Source organism: Oenanthe melanoleuca, chromosome 1A, assembly GCF_029582105.1.
Source record: "Oenanthe melanoleuca isolate GR-GAL-2019-014 chromosome 1A, OMel1.0, whole genome shotgun sequence".
Lineage (NCBI taxonomy): Eukaryota > Metazoa > Chordata > Aves > Passeriformes > Muscicapidae > Oenanthe > Oenanthe melanoleuca.
The window spans coordinates 56825969-56845971 of NC_079334.1; the positions used below are offsets into that span (position 1 = coordinate 56825969).

Genomic DNA, 20003 nt, shown 5'->3' on the forward strand with positions numbered 1-20003 from the left:
GTTACTAGAGCTGTTGTCTGTTACAACATTAAACAGTTAATTGCAGTTCATGGGTTTTAAGTAAAAGGACTGGGGACTGCTTTTTACCATAGCAACCACAAAAAAGAAATCTCTTCCAGCATGTGTGCAACACATGCCAACAAAAAAAGCAAAGAAAATAAATATATTTGGAATTCAGCATTTAAACTATAATTATTTGGAGAAATTCCTCTTTCCAAATTTACATTCAGAGCATCCTGGAAAGAATTAAATGCTCATTCCAAATTTACCAAATGTCTTTCCTGAGGGACAAGAAGATGTATAACATTCTGTATCTCTTCCCACTAACAACTGTTAGGATGACTCTTAGGTAAACAGAATAGGGAAGTGAAAGAATACAAAAGAAAGGAAAACTTCATCATCTCACTAATGTGTGCACACATGTGCTGCAGGCAGGGCATGGGTATAAATGCATCAGTCAAGATCACATGTGTACCATCACTCACCTTCTGCCACTCCAGCCACTTCTGCTGTGTGCTGGGGTCAGCCTGCTTGTGATCTTCGAGCATGAGAAACATGTTACAGTGACAACACTTCTGATTTTTTAATCCCAGGTCAGCTCAGGTCAAGTTTGAGAGGACAGGAGAAAAGGAAAGTCACAGTTACATCATCATCATGCCTTCAATACTAACACATAATATTTTGGTGCCAATGGAACTTCTTATCCATGTCACTTTTTGAAATAAAATGCTGATGAGTTCAACCATCTTTCCAGACATGGTTTCACTTTGATGGAATAGTTATTTTGAGGCATGATTTTTCTGAATTCTTTGCAAAGTCCAGACAGCTGTAAAGGCAGCAGATCAGAGAGGCAGCCCAGGAAAGTACCTGGAGCAGTGACCTAAAGGGTGAGCCAGGCAGGTGAAAAGCAATGAGGAGCTAGAAACAGGGAGGTCCTGCTGGTTGCTATCCCTAGAGGATGTCCTGAGGGCAGGAGAAAATAGGAAGGACTGTATTTCACTAGCCCTGAACTAACTAAAGGTTTGAATATGGAAATGTTTTTAAAACATCTATTGTAGCTGCTGAAAACAATTATGTCTGTGGCATCTGCCAACTCTCATAATTATCTGCTGTTGTTTTAAAAATGTGCATGGGAAATTTTGCAAAATCTAGGACCAATAATCCCATGGCTGACACAGCATGCTCTTAGACTCTTACACCACAAATGTAGTGTGAGAACAGAACAGAACAGTTGGCTACATTAAGATTCAGATTGAAAAAGACAGACTGAGGGGGTTTTGTCAGCTGATGTAAAAATTTCCATAGGCAAAAACATTAAACCCTGAATAAATAGAGGAATTCACTCACATATGAGCACTTTCAGAACCCAGAGATGCCCTTCAAGTTTTCCCTCTTCAAATCCAGAAGATGCAGGTTCATGGCTCAATGCACCTGTAAATTTTCCATACAAGACCATTTCTAATCCCTCCTATGTAGACTTATCTCTCAATTGCAATTCCTGTTGTACTGCTATTATATATTGTGTTTATCAAGACACTGTTGTTAGGACTTGTCACCACCAAAACTCACTCTGCTTTCATACAACCCCTAACACTATTTTTTTTAAGAGCATGACATAAGTTTTGGTCCATTGGTTACAAACAACTTTAGAAATATTCAGAAGTGCCCAACTCTACTGTGATATGAACACATAATTCAATAAAACACCACTGCTTATGCTACTAACAGATTTCAATGAGTTGCATCAATTGTGCTAATTATGATGATGAGTGAGGGTACAGAATAAGGGCTTTACTGCTCCTGTAAACAGAAGAATGGACACCTCTTTTTATAGAGAAATGATAGTTAATATATGCTTGGACAAATAATCTACTGCAAAATTTTTTGGCACACTATACATAAAGCATTCTCATTTTGCCAGCTTTCCTATATCACAGGCCACAGCTGTAGTATTTTGAAGTCACCGGTAACTGCAGAGACAATACTCTTCTTAGTGCAGAAGGAAAAACAGGCGTTGTATTATCAGATTACTACAGAAACCTTGAATGAATATGAATGCAAGTAAAATTGTAAGACCTCAGATTTAGTATATACAGAAAAAATCCAATTCTATACAAGGAGGAAGAGGAGTTAGTGCTTAGTTAATGGTTTGAATTTAAGTATTTTCAAATAATCTAATATTATTGTTACATATTATTTGGCAGAATTAAACACAGACAGGGAATCCACAGATGCCTGCTGTCTTTTAAAGAAAAAGCACTTTTTTATCTGTCAATTAAAAGATTTGGGAAACAACAGCCAGTTCTCTTTATAATCTTGGATCAAATGGCTATCTGAAGTTGAATTACAAGATTCTCAAATGCTAAGTTTGTAATGATTTTTAGTTATTTTTTTTCCCTAAACCACTATTGTTCACTTTTCATCAGTCTTGCAACTTTTGCATATACCAGATGTCACATGCTGAGTATCAACAAAACAAGATCTGATTCAAAGCACAAATCTGTACCACTAGATGTTATTAGCCAGTTAAAATGTTTGATGGCCATAGATGCACAAAGATTCTCTTAATCTGAGCCTGAAAAGTTGCAGTCTTAGCTCATAGGCATTTCAGAGGTATGCACCTTCGTAAGTAACAAGAGATTTTTTTAATTATGTCAGAACTTTTGTCTTCTTTACTAGCTGTGGTTTCCATTTAAACTCAAAGTATTATTACTAGTATGCTTATACTTGGATTGCTTAAAGAAAATAGTGTCTCAGGAACAGTCATCAAACCACAAGTTTCAAAAAAATAGCAAAGAACAATGTATTTTTACCATTAAGAGGAGGATTTAATTTAAAAATTCACTTGATCTGTAACTGAGGTCCATCCACATCAGGTCTCTGCAATCACATTGTGTTTGTAAAAGGTCAAGTGAAGTCTGATGACAGAAGTTCAGGGTGTCCCATGAGAGGTTTATACATGTAAGTCAATGCTGAAACATCACACATAGTTTTTACTTCTTGGTAACAGTGCATTTAGTAGTCAAACACATCACTAACTATACCCTAACTCCTGCTAAGGCCATTTTGACTGAGTGCAGAACTTGCAGTGCTACATTTGACTCTGAAGTCTGCAGTGCTGAAGATTCTACATTTGATTCTTCAGGCTGTAATGGGAATCTTATTAGGACAAAGCTCCTTGCAAAGTTAGCACAACGATGCAAAGAGCTACAAGAGAATTCCCTGTATAATAGATGAGACACAATTGATTTCTGGCACTCCACTTCCAGCCTCAGCCAGAAATACAAGATGAACAGGCTTGCTTTCTTCTGTGATTTCAACATGTCTGCTTCCTGTACAAGCTGGAAGTAGGACATACTATAACAACTGTCAAAACATTTCAGAACCTCAAGCAAGGTGTGATTGGAGCCAGCTTTCAGAAGCAGAGAGGGCTTGGGGGGCATGTGAACAGGCTGGGCTCTCTCTGCTCTCCACTGATCCAAGGACAAAATGTGACCTTACCAAAGGTATAGCAGTGTGACTCTCACTCAAACCTCTTTTCTGGCTGACCCCAAACTTTCACAGCCAGCCTGAAGGACATTAAAAGGACTGAGGGACATCCCTCCCAGGCAGAAACCTTCTGGCAGCCGTGGGTGCCTCCCCTCAGCCCAGTCACACATGGCACCTGCCCTGGCAGAGATGAGTCCCTGTTTAAAGTGAGGATCAGTGAGCTGCTGAGAGAGGGGGACAGCCAGGGCACCAGCACTTGTGGAAAATGATGGGAGAGGAGGCAGATCTCTGCTCTGAGGCCAAGGGGCTCCAGCCAGGGCCAGGGAAAGGCTCAGAAGGACTGCTGGCTGCTGAGAGGAGGGGAGAAGGAAAGGGGACATGCCCCAAGACAGGAGGAATCATTTGGAGAGGAAAAGAGGGACACTCCAAACAGCTTTGTGATGGAAGAGGCAGCTCACTGGTGGGAGGGGAGAGGAGACTCAGGACTGGGAGAGACGTGTCCTCCACTGAGGGAAAGAAGAAAGTCTCCTAACTGTGAAGTAGGGGATAAGAAACAAGGCAGTGTATATTAAAAGACATGGTCACCTCTGGTGAGGCAGCTGGGTCCAGGTGGGAGGGTGGTGAGAGAGTAGCTGAGAGCACAAAACAGGCCCCAAACTGGTGCTTCAGTGGAGTAACCAGCAGGAGATGAAAACACACCATGCAGGGTTAGGATAAAGTGACAGAAAAGTGGGAACAAAATTCAGAAATGGGAAGCATTTGGTAGAAGGAGGGATACAAACAGGACAAATATGGCATCTATGTTGAGAAGGAACAGGAGAAAATTGGCTACAATGCAATGAGGGAAAGGCAGGAATCTGCTATTGTGTGCTGCCAACACATGCAAACATACTGGTGAATGGAAAGTTATAATATACATTATTCATCAGGGCAAAGTTAATTTTTAATGAAAGAATATTTCTATGCCTACCTCACGAGAAATGTGTGAAGATCTTTGGGGACTCATGTTTTGTGGTTTTGGTTATTCCCACGGGATTGTGGGAGGGCAAAGCACAGAAAAGCAGCACGCTATTTGAAAGCAGACTTCATACTGAGGCAAGGTAACTTTCTCCATCCCCAAGAGGTTTTATATCTCAAAATCTAAAGAATTTTGCTCTGTCTTTCAAAAATGCAGGGAGCTTGTACAGGTTTCTTCCTTTCTGTCCCAACTGGATGGTTAAGAGCCTTCCTCTAAAACCTGGATATGGCCTTTGAGAATATTATTGTTACAATTATTTACCAAAGCTCCTGAGTATCTGTCAATACAGGCAAACTGAATTTTAGCCTGCCAAGTGCTCTTTGACTTGTCATTCATGTCTTCCAATTTCCAAAACATATGCATTAGTGGTCACTCTTCTTCAGGGAATGCACTCCTCTGACCTGGTCTAATCCTCAGTTTCTTGCCACAAGAGCAGCTGATGAAGAGTTAGAGCAGGGACTCTGGGCAGTGTGTTTTAAGAAGGGAGTTTGGCATCCATGTTTCATACAGGTTATACTATAGCACTGACTGGATGTTCAAGTGTTTGGTGGAGGTCAGGACACGGGAATGTTTTCTGGAGAGAAAATATTGCCAACTGTGGGTCAGAAACTGAATTCTCAGAGGTTCCTGGCTGAAACCTGAAACTGTTGCAGGGAAAAAAAAAAAAAAAAAGAAACTGTTTTGGTTCTCCAAAGCAATTGTTAAGTCCTCATGTTCAGTGAGGATACATGCCTGCACTGCACAAAGAGGGCCAACAGCACTCTGATACTTACCATAGCCAGTTTTGGTATCAGAAATACTCCAGCAATGGTAATAAAGTAGAGAAGAAAACTTATCCTCTGGAAAAGACAGTACAGTAGTAGGTTAATGCATTTAGATGACAACCAACACATGAGAAAAATTGTTTAGGAGCTGGAGCAAAAGGATGTGCAATTTTTTTCACACTGCTTGCATAACTCTCTAGGGTTTGAAATGTGCAGTAAAATTTGCTTTCCATCTCTTTAAAGTTCATAGCTTTATTTTTGGTATCATTTTTCCTTAAACTTCCCAAAGTCCAATGTAATAAGTTACCTAATTGTGCATTGTCTGTTCATAAACCTCTATGGTCAACCTCTTCTTTAGACCTCCCATATCACCTGATTTGTGCTGCTGCAGTGTTTCGAGCATTGCTTTGTTTTGTGTGAAGGAATTTGCAACCCTTTTTTGAGAAACATGTTTTTGTAGGGATACAAGAGTATCTCACTTTGAATTTCTTTTTCAGTTCTCCATTTTTTTCTATTTCTTTTTTAAGTGCTAGTTTCTTTGGCTAAGATGGAACCAAAAGCATAATTCAGATTTTTTTTTCTTGTGTTATTTCAGAGGGCATTAAAAATAGATTTCTCTGCTATAAATGTCTATTTAATACCGTTTTCTAGCTCAAGTCTGCTATGATGGTACTCACATAGTGTTTGAGGCACCTTCTGAAATTACAGAGAGATCAGAAATAGTACAGGGACCACACTTTTGGCCAGAGTGGCTCTAGGGAGACTGGCTCATAGTGGCTTATACATTTGGCTTGCTAAGTCCTGAATTGTTTTAATGGGCATCCAGTACACACCTTTTTGCAGAAAGCTAGATATAGGACTTTTTTAAAAGTATCCAGTTAACTTAATGAACTCAGCAACCATAACTATCACTTAGCATGCTATAATGTTACATTGTATTTTTAAAAGTTTCAGAATCTGTTTTGATGGGAAATGCAGAACTATCCATTTGGTGGATTTTGCACCTTCTCAATACAAACTTCTCTGGTAACCTGAGGTGTTGCTGTAGCATGAAATAGAAACTTCATTTATCCACTGTGGAGAGAGAGACTGCAAATAGATGACTACAAACAGATAATCTACAGGTTTAAAACCAGCCCGAGTGTAAAAGTCCACCATAAAAATAGTTTGCACACAAGTAAACATACAAATTTGTTTTGCACTCCTCAAAATGCTGAAGGATTAAATTTCTGCACCCCTGTGACTGACAGACAGCTACTTTGCTGGTGCTTTTCTTATGCAAACTCCATCACTGACTATCTGTAAGAAAATCTTGTGATTCATTTACTGCTCCATTTGCACCAAAGTAGATACCTGGCTTCATAAAACTGTCTGCTATGTAATAATTTCTGCAATATAAGACAAAACTGGCATTGTGGTAAATCCATTGCAAAACAGGATCCTGGGAAGTGTTTATGAACCTCCTGCCAAAGTGCTTAAATCATGACTTTGTCACAAGCATCATATGTTTATAATCTTGTTATGATATTGAGGCCTTATACAGCTGGTTTATTATAACACTTCTGTAGCCAGTTTAAAGCCATCTGGTGCATGTATTGCCAGGTATACACGATTTTGTTGTTGTTGTTGTAACTATACATTCATTCTCAAGCACTCTCATGGTATTTTCTCAGTGTATGATAGCACAGTTGAAGTTAAACCATGCCACTATTTATTTGTACATGGTGTCTACATATGATGTTCCTGACAGCCACATGTGAGAACTGCTGTTTTAATTTGTCATGTCTTCACATTCAGATCCTGAAAATTCTACAAAAATGTTGTATTGGTCTCCAAACAAGCCAAAGATTCATATGCAGCTTTGGATCTCTTCTAATACCATAACTTATACTGTTCCTTTATAAAGTCCAAGTCTTTAACTATAATTCTAATAAGTAGGTACAGGAACATATGATTTTCATCTTCTGGTTACTTGGCAAAAGCTTTGCATTTGGAGATCATCTTATTAAAAGACCAATGATACATGGATTAAAATGATTAGAGTTGAGGTTTTATCTGTATTTTGCCATTTATTAATTAAAGGCCATAATTTGCTTATAGTTTACTTTTTTAATACCATGTTATGATTGGATCACTGTAATATTTAGATGCTGTAACCAAAATCAAGATTGCATTACCTTGAATTCTGAAAAACCACATAGAAAAACAAAGCTTCTGCTTGTCAATTGAAATTAAAAAAAATCCTCAGGGACCAGAGAGGAAAAGGACTTTTTCTGACTGACTTAATTATTTTTCTGTGGCAGACTGACTTGTTCAAGGTCATAGAAAAATTAAATTTATGTATTGCTGAGCAGGTGGGAAAAAAACAGAGGATGTTTAATCTGCACATTCATGTGCAGGTTTTTTTTTTTACTGATTTCCTAAGGAAATAAGTCTTCCGTGACCACGTTTGTGACTTTCCCTCACTTTTCTTCCTCTCCACCCATAAATTTTGGTCCAACAGCTTATGAAAAAAAAATCTAAAAGAGGAATGAAAGTCTTAAATAGGTTTGTCTTTCTATGAATTTCGTGGAAGCAGATGCCAGGAAGGGAAGAAGAACCCAGCTAAATGGTCTTGCTACAATAAAGCTGCAGCTCAAGTTCACATTCACAAGACAGAACTACATACATTCCTAACAGTGGGAAAGCCTATTTTGCCATAAGGCTCTGGAGCACAATCACAGCTGTTTATGTAACATACTCTAGTTTATTTGACATCAATGTGGAGTGAAATAAGAGGTGTTTCTGGGAAGAAGTACTTGTGCAGAAGTGAGGATATTTTTCAGCATCTTCAGGACTTGCACCCTACAAGACAATGGAGACAAACTGATGGCTGGTTTGCTCAGGGATGGTGTTATTTCTTCCTGCAGATCATAAAGGCAGCATAGATGTAATCAAAGCAGAAAGATGTAATCAAAGCACTACTCACACTCTTTAAACAAAAGATGCTGATCACAGGAGAGCTAGACATTCGTGTAGATGTGTCAATTAGGGACATGTTTCAATGATGGAATTAGGATTAATGGTTGGACTCAAAGGTCTTTTCCAATGTAAATGATTCTATGATTCTGATTGTGGAACCATTTAATGATAATGTTGTTCTTGTATACATATGGTAGGGAGGAGAAATTCCTTGGGGAGGGCTTTGGAAACCTTTCTCTCAAACTGTAAGTCACTGGATTGTTTCTTTTTAGGAAGGAATTGGTACATCTTGAATCTTTGATTTTATGCTAATTTTCCTTCATATGGTCTGTTTCTGTTAAGAATGTAGACTGTAGTTCTGCAGTGTGTCATGGTAAGCAGCACGTAGATCAGTGCCATGTGTTAAAGCTGGAAAGTGTCTTCCCTTTTTGTTTTTTAATTCTTTTTTCCCCCTTGGTTTGAGGCAGCTTGAGGCAGCAGTATTAAATACTTCACCCCATTCCCTTCTTCTCAGTTGTATGCTTAGGAATTGCTTTACTACTTGTGTATCCTGTGTCAGTGTTTAATATTAGTTAGACGTTTGGCCATCCATACTTTCCTGAAATCTAATATTGGTTTTCATCGATGGGGATTTCCTGGGTGCTCACATGCCTTTCTTTTGTATCTTCTCTCCAGATCCACATCTGGGTAATCACACCAGTGTTATGGTATAAGCTGTGCAGTTTAACTCCTCTAATTATGAGACCATTTGGCCACTGTCAAGACATTTGTTCAATCATCTTGCAGGGAATTTGAACACAAGTGTCAAACTATTAAGTTCATGGCATTTATAATTTCTTCTAAGGAATTCCATGTTGCTACTCCTGACCAGAGAGTTTTTCAGTACAGTGGGCAGAGTTTCAACCTCAATATAAGCAATTTATATCTATTCTTTATTTTTTTCTTCCTCATTGATGATTAGGTGTCCTTATAATTAAAAACATCAATCATAGGCACTACCAGGTGAATTTTGTTAGACTTAGTAAAACGCTCCTCAAATGATCAAATCTTAATTCCTCTGATCTTTCTCATAACCCTTTCCACACTTTCTTTTTTGTGTAGGAAGATTAATTTTAACTGGTGGATAGAACTGCACATAATATTCCAGAATAGATCTGGGCTTTGTATTACATCTCAACTGCTCTTCCTGCTTCTGGAAATTCCACATGTAGTCTAAGAAAGGTCATGCAGCCTATGTCTGCTTCACAATGGTTGCTAACAAGCCTGCTGTGATTGCCTGGTTTTATTTGAAGGGTATTTTGATGAGCTTTCTGCTTCTTTGATGCTGTTGCTGATGTTTCTTGTAGCTAATGTTTGCTTGACTGGAGGCACTCTGGCTAGGCCATATGGAATGAAAGCTTTTAGGCTCACCTCTGGGTGTTAGGGATGGGACTTGTATATTTCAGCTACTTTTTGGAAGAGGTGGAGCGTGTTGACAGTGTACATAAGGCAAAAAGTGTCTGCCCTTTGCCTCAAATCTTCAACCATTTTAGCACTGTAAAGAGCTTAGTCCTAATGAAGTTGTGGGAAATTTACTTAAATCTATTCTAGACTGCAGCACCATACACCTTTCGACAGGCAGAAGTGCTGACTTCAGCAACTTCTGTCCTGCTCTTCTGGCCACAGCTCAAACTTTTGAGCAGGCCTGAAATGTTTTGGTTTGTTGTGGGGTTTGTTTTTGGTGGATTTGTTTTGTTTTGCGTTTTTTTTTTTTTTTCTGTTGTGTGTTTCTTTGGGGAGTGGGGGTTGTTGTTTTTGGTTTCTTTGAGTCCACAATAATTCTATTTTTAATTTTGGTATTGCCTTTCAATTATTTGAACTAGCAAATAGTGAACGAGTGTCTGGGAAAAGATGCAGGACAGGGATGGGACCACGCAAAGCTCACATCACTCCTCTAAGAAGTGCCTGTTGAACCATTAACTTCATCACCACCACCCCTAATGGGGCTGCAGAGCTGCAAGACACTATATGAGAAATACGTCAGGCTGCTTAAATGAAACCAAGTCTTTCATTGGGAGCATTTATATTTGGCTTCAGAGGTGTGAGCTGAAGCAACAGGCTTATGCTGAAACTCCTAATCCAGAGCAGGTATATTGAGTATAAGAATTTTCACGGTTATTTTCTATTCTTACCTCAATGTTGAAATAAGCAAAAATTGCACTATCCTAAATTAAAAGCATGTACGTCCCATAGGTTATGTAGAGCGAGATGAAAACCTCGGTATTGTTTGTGAGTAGCCGGACCTGCGAGTTCAGAGCTGCTGTGCCTCAGCCTAGAACACCAAAACGAGAAAAATCCCATTTGCAGACAGACGAAGCCTACTACAGATCGGGCAGTATTTGGAGAACAAAATGGCTGTGGTTGTGGCTATAGGTGATCCACAGGAGCGCAGCTGGGAGCAGGGAGCGGGGGAGCCCCAACCCCGCACTCCGGGTCCGGCTGGCGGCCGCGCTGGGCGCGGAGGGGCCGCGCCGCAGCTACCGAGAGCCCGTCCCGGGGACTTACTGCGGGGCGCTGCGAGACGCGGGGCGCGTAGCCCGAGCGCACACGGCCGGCGGCTGCGCCTTCCCGGCGGGGCTCCTCGGCCGCCGGCCCCGCTCCAATCCGCTCCGCCGGCCGGGCGGGCCGGAGGGCAGCGCGGGGCTGCGCGGGTCCGGCGCCCCTCGGGGCGGGCGCGGGCCCGGTGCCGGCGGCGCGGGGCGCAGGCGCGGGGGGCGCGGGCATGCGCGCTGTGCGGCGGGGAGCCCGATCTGATAGGGAGCAGGGGCTGACACTACCCCCGTGTGGGCGGCGGAACGTCCCGAGGATGACGTGCGGCGTTCTCGAATCCCGTGTCTCGCTCGCTCGCTCGCCGCCGCCGCCGCCGAAGGAAACGGGAAAAGCAACAAGGAGGCAGGAGCAGGCGCGGCGCCATGGCGGCCCTGGAGCGGCCCGTGCCCAGTCCCGAGGCGTTCCTGGGCCAGCCCTGGGCCGCCTGGGTGCGGGAGGCCGCCCCCCCGCACAGTAAGGGCAGGGACCGGCCGCGGTCCGGCTCCGCACGCCGCTGCCCCGGGAGCGGGGCCGGGGTCCGGCCGGGCCGCCCCCCCTCCGCTCCGCTCCCCTCCCTCCTCCCGCCGGGGCCGGGAGGTGCCGCCCCCCCGGGCGCTCAGCTGACGCTCGGCCGAGCCCCCGTGCCATGTGTGCGGGAGGCGCACGCCGCGCCGCGCCTGCCGTGCCGCTGCCCCGCGGCGCTGGGCCGGCGCCGCGGTGGGGGAAGGGGGCGAGGGGGAGGATGCGCGGAGGGGCCGGAGGATGCCGCGGGCGGGGAGGGGGGGGTCGGGGTGCTGCCGCGGGGGGCCCGGCGGTTCCGCTCCCTGGCAGATGCTCCGACCATTGTGCTTTGGCTGTTGCAAATAGAAACACTGCTCACCTCCTCACCTCTCCTCCTCCCCTCGCCAAACAATAAATGCACACCTCAGGGCCCTCGGCGCTTCCTGACTCTGCTTCTCTTCTGCAGGTGTAGATCTGGAAGAGACTGGAAAGGAGGGTGGAAAAAGCAGGGAGGTTATGAGGCTTAATAAAGAAGGTAAGTGGATAGTGCTGGCACACCTCTCTACCTGTCTGTCTCTCGGTGGTTGTGAATGACTGTGGTTTGGCCTTGACAGGGTTGTTTGATAGCATATGGATTTCCCTGCCGTGAAGAACGTTTCATGGTTGGATACATGCAGGTCACTGTCACTGTGTCAACTTCTTTTGAAGTAGGGGTATAACAGGTGTATACATGCAACTGACAAACGTGGTAAAAGATAAGACAATTTTGAGGCAAGAGACAACTACACATCAGTGGCCATATTGGATTTTTTTGTGGACCCTGTCCCTTGGTGCAACGTTCCAGTTGCTGGTGTGAAGATAAGCATATAAACTTTAAACATTATATTATTGTTAGCAACTTAGTGGAGATGTTTTCCCTTGCTGTGAGAAAGGGTTTGTTAAAATCTTTTGAGTTCATTCACTTCAGCTCAAATCATATTTTATTCTTCATTTACACTGCTGAGTGTGACCTACAGTCAGCTGAGCAGCCAGCATCAAATATTATCTGAAGTTACACTAACCCATGCATATTAGGCAAAAACAAATAAAATTAGTCGTTTGGGCCATAAGTTTTTCTGGTACCGTCTGTGAACAGGCATATTCCAGGTTAGTGGTATTTGCCAATATGCCAGGCCTGTCACAGCTCTGTCAGCTGCGAGAGGAGAAACATTTTGTTTGTGAGGTGTGTCATGACCATCATGCTGAGGTAGCACCTAGTGCAACTAGTGAAATGGTTCAGGAGACTTTATCAAGTAGCTTTCTGTTTGTTTCTGTTTCCTTAAGAAAGCACTTTACGTAGACAACCACTCTGTCTTGGGAAGTCAGTTCATAATGAAAGATCCCATCATAGTGAAACTTTGGTGTGACTTACTCATATTGAGAGAAATCATGTTCTTACCTATAATATCATAATATATATTCTGAAATGATGTTAAGGTTCTCATTACATTACAGTTGTCATTATGCGTGTGTTCGATTTTGAGCATCTTGGCAGCTCAAAGGAATCTTATGTTTTCTAAACAAGCTCTTGAAAAAAGAATGAATTAATGAGTAATGTAGATTTCTGTGATAAACTGCAAAAATTGCATGGAGTACGCATTAAAGTTATTTAAAATACCATAAAACTTCCTTTCTGAAAGACCTTTACAGAGATGCCAAGCTTGACTGTGTTCCTATCTTGATTCTTACGTGCCTGAACCTCTCTATTTTGTCAGCCAAGGATAAGTTAGCAGCAGAGCTGGGATTTTCATTTTGTTATTTATAGGTAAAAGGTTCAAGGCTCTGTACGTCTGTCAGTAATGTTGATTCAGAAATAATTGAACAAAAATTTTGCTGCTTCAGCTGTGCCTTCATAAGGAGCTTAATTCGTTGAGATAAAATGTTTTGTGCACAGAAGTACTTGAACACAAGTTCCTATTATAAGCTTGGGACATAAAGACTGAAGCGTCTCTACTCCTTAGTTATACATAATATGCAAATTGTTTCCTAGAAACATTCAGTTTAAATGATCAGTTCCAGTCTTGTTTAGTTTTTGGGGGGCGGTCAGAGACTCCATCAAAGGAGCTCTATTTAAACTCACTAATCAGAAAAATTACTTCCAAACAAAGCATAATGTCATTGCTGACATTATGATCATGACAGGTGTGAAGCACATACTGGCTTTTATAGTACTTATGTCATAATACCGTGTAAAAAAACCCAAAATTGACTGTTATATTTAGAAAATAAAAAGCCTTAGGGACGTTATTGCTTTCAAGTAGTAACTTGTGTTAGATCACTTAGAAATAACTTCCATGAAGTTTGAATAAATTAGTATGTATTGTAATATTTCTACTATATCCACTTAGGCAGTCTTTTAATACAGCTGTTTTCACCACACCCATCTGTGTGTCTGAACACACACTGTAAATCTTCCTTGAGCCTCACAATCCTTATTAATAATGGTAATAAAGGTGGGGAAAAATTTCAAGAGTTTGATTGGTCTGCAGGAAACATTTCTCATGTATTTGCAGAAATGCTTGTGTTTTTACTCTGACTTTGCTCGCGTGTTTGTGTGACACATTGAATTTTTTTGCCTGCTTTATTCCTAGAAGAGGGTTGTGGTTATGATAGGTCTGAATACAAAACCCAACTCCTTTTTTTTTACAATCCTACCAACTGCGGAAGACTTTCTTAATGGCATCTGTGGTGCCAGGAGATTGTAAGTGGTGTCTTAGAAAAATCAGATGTTATTTGTAACCTACTTGTATCAAGCAATGGGGGGGTGGGGGTGACAGACGGACAGGATTATAAGTATCAAAAATTACTGTCCTGTTTGATAGGCAGTGTAAAACTTGATCTCTCTGCACTTCTTATATTTGTCTGCACTTCATCAACTTTAGTTGATGGGACCAGGTTTATGCAGCCATTCCTTTGTAAGCAGTTTAGCAAGAAGGCTTTTTAGATGAGTGAAACTGTGTGCTGGGCATGGTGGGAGCTAAAGAGTGGGGATATGTTGGTCTTCAGACCATGACAAGGTGTTTTGTAGAAAAACAATGGTTTTAGGCGGCAAAAAGTGCTTCCAGTTAGCTTGATCTCTGCTTTGCTGCCTCCTTTCTGGTTGTGTACTGTGTGTTTAGAGTGGTGGGCTGCTCTTCTTCCTTGCTTTGGCCCAGGAGGGGATGTGGGAGGCAGCATTTCCTGGAGGTGGGGGGAAGGAGCACTGCCTGCCAAGTCTCTGCCTGGCTGAGGGGTCACAGTCTGGCTGTGCTGTTCATTTCTGTGATGCAAGAGATGCACCGAGGCCATGTGCCCCATCTTAAGGGTAAAAGTAAAGACACAGAAGTATTGCTCACTGCTTTCCTTTATGATGTAGTGTATATGTAGGCAGCATAGAGAGAGAGAAATTTCCTGAATGTTTGTTCGGTTTTCTAGACAGAATTGCTTTTTGCATGCTGATACTTACTGAGTTTTCTTATAGCAAATGTAGTCTGCCCATGGTTGACTTTTACTGGCATGTGGATTTGTAGAGAGGGGACTACAAACTTCCAAGTGTTCAGAGAAAATGAGAAATTTTATACATAAATATTTGTGCCCAAAAAAAATACCCAAAAACTTATCTGCTTATCTAATCAGGAAACAGAAACAGTATTGTGTAACTTATCTGACAAATCACTACCAAGCAACCGGCTTAGCTAAAAGAGGGGTTATCAGAATTAGGGCAGCATTTAGAATTTATGTTGAATTTTAAAAGGTTGAATGGCATATTTGAAGAATTGAAGATTTTCTTGCAGATAGCAGGCATAGTAAAAGAAGTCTGTATTTGAGAGTTTGTGTTCTGTAACACATCACAGTTACTGTGTGCCTGAGGCAGGTACAGTGTTCCGTTATTAACAACCATAACCTGTAAATGATTATAGATTAATTTTGGAGGCTTGTGTTTTACATTAAACAATATTTGGGAAAATAATGGAATAATGGGATTTTTTTGGTTTTGCGTACAGAACTTGTATTAATAATAGGTGTAGTAAAGTGCAAGCATTGAATGTTTGTAGGTAGATACAGGCTGTAAAGGAGCAAAAGATACCCTGTGTATCTTTGTGAATTACAGCAGAGTTAAATATGACCTGTGGTCATATTAGGTCCCTGTCTGGGTACTTGGTGTCACAGTCAACTTCAGTTTCCCAATTCAGTAGGTTTGTATTATTGAAGTTTCACTCTGATGATGTGTTTTGTCTTAGATAATCTTTTCACTAACCATACTGATTCATTATTGTTTGACGTTTAGAGTGTTATGAAAAAATTCTAATTGTTTTTCTGATTTTGTGTTAAGAGATTTTTATTGTTCTACCCCAAACTTGACCATTTTACTTTATGATTATGCATGCAAACTGGGGTTTTAAATCTATTGGATAATTGTTGACAATATATTTTTTCCTATTTTGACTTCCTACACAAATATCTGATGGAAAATTTTTTTATAAATCCTTTGGCAACATAAGAACAAAATTAAAGGGATACTGATTAGTTTTGCTTTCAGTATCTTTTTAATTCCACAGAAAAGTATCTGGATGATTTTATCATTCTTCTTGGAAAAATAAGAAGTGAAGAAGATTACATGGTGGTAGGGAACACCTTTGTAGGGGGAAAAGGGATGTGACATACAGTATTCTACTTTATGAAAAGTAAGAGGAAGAGAACTAAAATTATTATGGGGAGATTGTGAGAGAAGACAAAACCAGCTGGTAAACCTAAGCATAGAGATTGGAGTTAAATTTAATTATTATTTATTTGTAGTGTTTACTAGTGGTTTGCCTGTGGTGCTATTTGGTATTTTTAAAAAAAACATACTAAACAAAAAAGAATAAAGCCATTCTTACTTTACTTACCACCTTCATCTTCCACCTTTGTGGTAGTAGGGAATGTTAGAAAGGGCTGAGAGGGGAAGAAAATTGCAACAAAGTTTTAAGCACATACTTCTAAATGAAGTGAGATTATTGAATTTAGACCACCACAATTGGTGAATTGGGATTGGTTTTGGTTTTGCAGTGGGTAAAATATAGGGTTGAATGTTGTATAATTTTCTGTCTCTTCTCTATAAGCTAATACAGTCTTCCAGAGATACTGATTCTTAAACACATGTAATATTCTGTGGTGCTTGATGAGTGAAAGAACTGAGAATTGGCAGGACACTAAACTGACTGTTTTCAAGAGAAACTTTTTCTTACCATTCTTATCTTTATGTTGGGAATAAGAGCAGTAAGCAGAGATCCCCATAGGGTCTTTGTTTAGGATGAGAAATGACAGTGGGATTGAATTCTGGTGTGCGTTCTGGTGTGTAAGTCACTGATCAGTTCTATATATGATATCTGGCTCTGATATTTTTATTTTTTTTTATATGGATAGCTTCTGCAAGGGGGTGGCATGTCTCCTGGTTATGGCTGTCACCTCATTTAATGTGTTTCAAGGAATGATGACAGAGGAAGAATGAAACATTATGTATGATAGTGCCCAGAAAATTTAGTCAGAATTGTAGTTTATCTTCATAGTTATTTTCTGAAACCTGTCCTTTAGTTCTTCATCCCACACACTGGATAAAAGGAGTGGAATAATGGTAAGCCTCTCTGATCAGACGTTCTGTGTTTTGAATCGAGATTCTGATGTTTTTTGAATATGTTTCTAAAACGGTTGTACTGTGTATGACTTCATTAAAAAACCTGGTTTTGTTAGGTGCACATATCTTGATGAAGTGCATTATTTGTGCATCAGTTGTTCTGAAGTGGTTAGATCTCCTGTTGTTTAAGGTACCTTTTTTTGATTATGTGTGGGGAAACCATGTGTGATTCCCTGTCAACTGCCAGCCCTGTCACTAAGGATCTGTCTCTGACATTCCTTCTACTAGTTGTAATTTATAACCAGACTTGAGAAAGAGGGAAATTTATGTATTTACTAGAGTAAGTACCAAAGTACTTGCTGTCAGTACAGAAAGTAAAGGACTTTGTGTATCTGATTTTGATTTAGATATAAAAATACCTGTGTGTCTTCTTGTTGATCTGCCTCTTTATGTAGTTAGTAGTTTATAGATGAAATACAGATTTCTGTGTGTTAAAAAGAGACTACACAAGGGCTGAACCATTTCCACTGTGGAGTAATTTCTTTGAAATAGGCCCTTTTTTCCTAGTTAATTAAGAATTAGGACACTATCAGGTTCTGTTTTACCTTTGGGCAAAAAAATACTAGCCATTTAACCAAGGCTGAGGTGTATGAATGGGATAAAAGCAGTGGAAAATCCCATAGAAAAGTTTACAAATTACATTTTAAGTTGTGAATCACAGGCATCCTGTAGGCAGAAAGCATAAATTTCTGATAGTCCAAGTGAAAGTTTCTGGTAGTCACTGCATGCCTTACTGAGAAAGACCACCTTCAGTAAAAAAAATATTGTTGCTATGAGTGTTTCTTAGTGTTAACTCCAATATAAGTTTATCTAAATGCTGTGACTATTCATTATTAAGAGTGGTTTTGGAATAACTAGAAAGAAAGATTTTTGGTTTGTATGGGCATAGATTAAGTTACTGGAACTTTCTGTCTTCCAAGTTCAACTTGGTGCAGAAGTTCTCAGCTTGTCTTTCAAACAGCTGATTCAGGAGTTAATGGTACAGGATGCCAGGTGAAGCTGGTGTCTTTAAGTAATTAATATGCAGAAAAAACCCTTGGCAAATGCAATCGTGACATAGTAAGGGTGTTTGACAGAGGTCTGTCAGCAAGTCTATAGCAAGAAATCTTTGGTAGTTCTCTAGCTGGATTGAGAAGGGTAGATGCTATGAGAGTAAAAATGGCCCAGTTTTTTATTGCAGTGCTATGCAGCTGACTAAGCTGACTCAAATGAAGGAAGAATCCAGCACAGCTACTTGAAACTGGTATGGAACAGAGGAAAACCCACTATGGCATGAATAATTTCTCTCTTTTTCTTTTTTGTGCCACTTTCTGTCGTTGATTTTAAGGGATTGGTTTTGTCATAACTTTTTGTATGGCTTATTAAAAATCATGCCTGAAAGCCACTGATGTTGCTGGGGAAGTCAGCTTTCTGATTGCTCTTAGTCTTGTACTAGTAGAAAGGTCTTCCTTATTTCTAAAATGTTTTGCTTATTATTTAGTAATTTAATTTCATATTTTACTAAGTTGTATAATAATACAGTGCTTAAGCCCAACACTATTCCTATCTCTCTGTTTACTTGACAGTAATTAGAATTTATAATTATTTGGTCTTCCAGTTTTTTGATTTCTGTGTTCATGTATTTACAAAGTGTGTGCTGTTTGGCAAAAAAGAAGGGGCGTTTTCCCAGATCAGAAAGAGCATCAGCCAGAAGCAGCAAAGAACTTGCTGATGGAAGTTCCAGGTTCTGCACAACTGCTGGTTCCAGTATCTGTCTAGTGCAGTTTCACTTAGTCCATGGCCCCTCCTGAATCATCTGTAAAACGGAAGCAGTTTTATTGTGACAGAGCTGTGCGTGGTGCACAGGGGGTTAGGCTGGCTTCCCTTTCTGTTCCCTGAGAGCAGGTGTTCAGCAGAAGAGACAGAAGAGCTGATGAAGTAGCATCAAGACATAAGAGTGACTGGCAAAGGGCAAGAATTCATGGGTTTGATTCTGTGTGATCTTCTTTATGTTCTTTATTTTGTTTATATTTGTTTTATACAGTGTTTTGTGTTTTCTGTCCAGTCATTCTTTCTCTTTTCTTACTGCAGGGGACTAGACGTAGGGGGCAGGCAGAGTGTGGGAATTTGAAGTTATGTATGGATTGACACTGCTAATGTCATATCAGTAGTTCTTGAGAAGTTTGCTGGATCAAAATTCACTTCTCTAGCAAGACAAAAGAGGATGGGACAGGACCTCTTCAGTTATAGAGTAAGGTGACTTGAGCTTGTCATCATCTTGAGCTGAAATGGTCAGAATGGAAACTAAGATTCAAGGAAATGTAAATTATTATGTGTATTCACTTTTTAATCTCTGATAAGTGTGCTGTCCTCAAGTGGCTTTCAGACTGGCCACTTATTATTGTCTAGATTAGGTAGATTATCATGTGATAGTATATTCAGTTGTTTTTTAAGGTGCTCCTAGTTATGTCTTACTGAGACAGGATGATACAGTGATTTACATATGAAAAGTTTGTTGGACCATGCCAGCAAACACTGACAGAGCCAAAATCTTGTTTGTTTGGGTCTGATAATAGAGATAGTCAAAAGACAATAATCTGGAAGAATATAAGTAATTGATCTTTTACTGCAATGACTGGGGAGGCAGTATTATTTTTTGCATGGTCCTAATGCTTAGCAGCCCCATCAGGCACTCAGTGCTATTCTGCAGGGCACCAGCAAAGGGAGGAAGGGTGTGTGCTTGTATGTGTTGTGAAATTGTGCTGCAGAGAACTAATTTTTTAATGCATGACAAAGCAGGAATTTTAATATTGACAAACAAAAGTGCTTAGTTGCTCAATGTGATAGATGGTTTACTTTAGCCTAAACTAAAGGGACTTTCTTAGAACTGTAGCAAGGAAGGGTTTAAGGTGGTATTTGGATGGCAATGAAGTAATTTTGCAAGAGCTTGGAAGGTATCCTTACTCAGGTGTGGAAATTGGCCTGAATGAAAATACAGACTCATTGTTGAAAGCTTCATAAATGGGTATTG

General features: G+C 40.5%; 2 protein-coding genes across 4 annotated transcripts in view; one reads left to right on the forward strand and one right to left on the reverse strand.

The window, feature by feature from the left end:
• Positions 1-7988: 7988 nt before the first annotated feature.
• Positions 7989-11184, reverse strand: LOC130265665 (translation initiation factor IF-2-like). Its single transcript, XM_056514912.1, has 3 exons — positions 10777-11184; positions 10404-10543; positions 7989-8115 (listed from the first exon to the last, which is right to left on the reverse strand). The coding sequence occupies exons 1-2, from the start codon at positions 10993-10995 to the stop codon at positions 10523-10525; spliced, it is 240 nt and encodes a 79-aa protein (XP_056370887.1). The 5' UTR covers positions 10996-11184; the 3' UTR covers positions 7989-8115; positions 10404-10522.
• The window catches only part of ATXN7L1 (ataxin 7 like 1), a 112386-nt gene continuing 103387 nt past the window's right edge, over positions 11005-20003 (forward strand). For 2 of the 3 annotated variants that reach the window (XM_056514864.1, XM_056514854.1), the window contains exons 1-2: positions 11005-11274; positions 11768-11836. In XM_056514864.1, coding sequence (XP_056370839.1) covers positions 11184-11274; positions 11768-11836 — 160 coding nt within the window. In that variant the 5' untranslated portion in view covers positions 11005-11183. The remainder of the gene's footprint in view (positions 11275-11767; positions 11837-20003) is intronic. The other variant, XM_056514872.1, reaches the window with a different exon arrangement.